Below are 1647 nucleotides of genomic sequence, written 5' to 3'. Positions count from 1 at the left end.
TTATCTGTTTTTGCAAATAAACTCTTCATATATATATATATATATATATATATTATTTTGAATGATTACATTTTAATACTTTTGTATGTATTATTTGATATTATAACTTCACATCATTTAAATATAAATTAGTGTCTAAATATGTTAATGTGCAACACCATGTTGGTTTTGGAGACTGTACCTGGATTGAATATCACGGTGCCTTTCAGGTAAGCGTACTCCTTGGGGCTTAAATCCAGACTCCAGAACTTCTTGAGGCAGGCTTTAAGCGTCTGCACGCCGGCCAGCGTGGGCTGCTCTGGATCGGAGCTCGGCGTCTCTCGGCTGTTGAGCAGGATTCTCTTCAGCATGCTGGGCGCCGGAGAGTCGTGCACCTCGAAGCGAACCCGGTCCTGAGCCAGTCCCAGAATGAAGAGCGGAGCCCAGCAGTTCTGCAGCAGAGACAGCTGGTCTTTAGGCGGCAGCTGCTGGAACGCCGGCAAGCTCTTCATGAAGTGCACGGTCTTCACCAGCACGTCTGAAGCGGCCTGACACGTCTCGCCGGGAGTCTTCAGACAAACCGTCCTGCGTTTCTCGCAGTGGCACGTCTGAGGAACCCGCTTCGGAGTCGACTCGCCTCGGCTGAGGATGCTGAAGAGGATGGCGTTCGACTGTCCATTACCATACACCGAACAATCGCAATCCATGTTCTCACCAAATACACAAACACTCTTCTAGAACTCAAGCCTCTGAAGCTTCTATTTATAACAAGCACTCCTGAACCTTGACCTGTCAATCCACATCTGCTGTGAACAAAACAACTGTTTAGCAATTGGGTAAAGGGTGATAAGGCGCTTCAGTGCAAAGCCAACGTAGGCTGGGATATACTGGAGGTGAGGCAATATTATCTCTGCTGAAGTCATTACACCAGGCCGTACCAAGCGACCAAGGACTCCTCAAGTACTCATTATATGATCCCTATCATTACAGACAAGCCTATAAACCCACAAACAGACGAATCCAGCACAGTAAAAGGAGTGAGAGGTGAATGACCCTTGAGGACGGGAAGGATGACTGCCTGAGGAAACCGCTGAAGTTAGAAAACAGACAACTTTTCACAAAAATAAATAGATAAATAAACTAGTGCCGTCAAACGATTAATCACGATTAATCGCATCTAAAATAAGTTTTTGTTTACATAATATACGTATGTGTACTGTGTATATTTATTATGTATATATAAACACACACACACACACACACACACACGCATGTATATATTTCAGAAAAAAAAATTATGATACGTATGTTTACTGTGTATATTTATTATGTATATATAAACACACACACACACACACACACACACGCATGTATATATTTCAGAAAAAAAAATTATGTTTATATATTAAATATATTTATAATGTAATTATATGAACATAAATATAGACATGTAAATACATGTAAATATTTTCAAAATACATACTGTATGTGTGTGTATTTATATATACATAATAAATATACACAGCACACACACAAAAATTACGCAAACAAAAACTTTTATTTTGGATGCGAAAAATACGTTTTTATACGTTTTCTTAAACTTGCTAAGTGAATTGCATAATTTTAATTCCTTATCACATTTATTCCACAGATTTACTTACCCCTTTG

General features: G+C 39.5%; 1 protein-coding gene across 1 annotated transcript in view; it reads right to left on the bottom strand.

The window, feature by feature from the left end:
* The window catches only part of nr0b2a (nuclear receptor subfamily 0, group B, member 2a), a 3101-nt gene extending 2398 nt beyond the window's left edge, over window positions 1-703 (bottom strand). Inside the window, exon 1 of the mRNA XM_016466870.1 lies at window positions 182-703. Within this exon, the coding sequence (XP_016322356.1) occupies window positions 182-686 (505 nt within the window). The 5' untranslated portion in view covers window positions 687-703. The remainder of the gene's footprint in view (window positions 1-181) is intronic.
* Between the last annotated feature and the right edge of the window lie 944 nt (window positions 704-1647).

Source organism: Sinocyclocheilus anshuiensis, unplaced genomic scaffold, assembly GCF_001515605.1.
Source record: "Sinocyclocheilus anshuiensis isolate Anshui unplaced genomic scaffold, SAMN03320099.WGS_v1.1 scaffold480, whole genome shotgun sequence".
In the NCBI taxonomy this organism is placed as follows: Eukaryota; Metazoa; Chordata; class Actinopteri; order Cypriniformes; family Cyprinidae; genus Sinocyclocheilus; species Sinocyclocheilus anshuiensis.
Note: the sequence above shows the minus strand (reverse complement) of the source record. Positions and strands in the feature narration are given on the sequence as shown.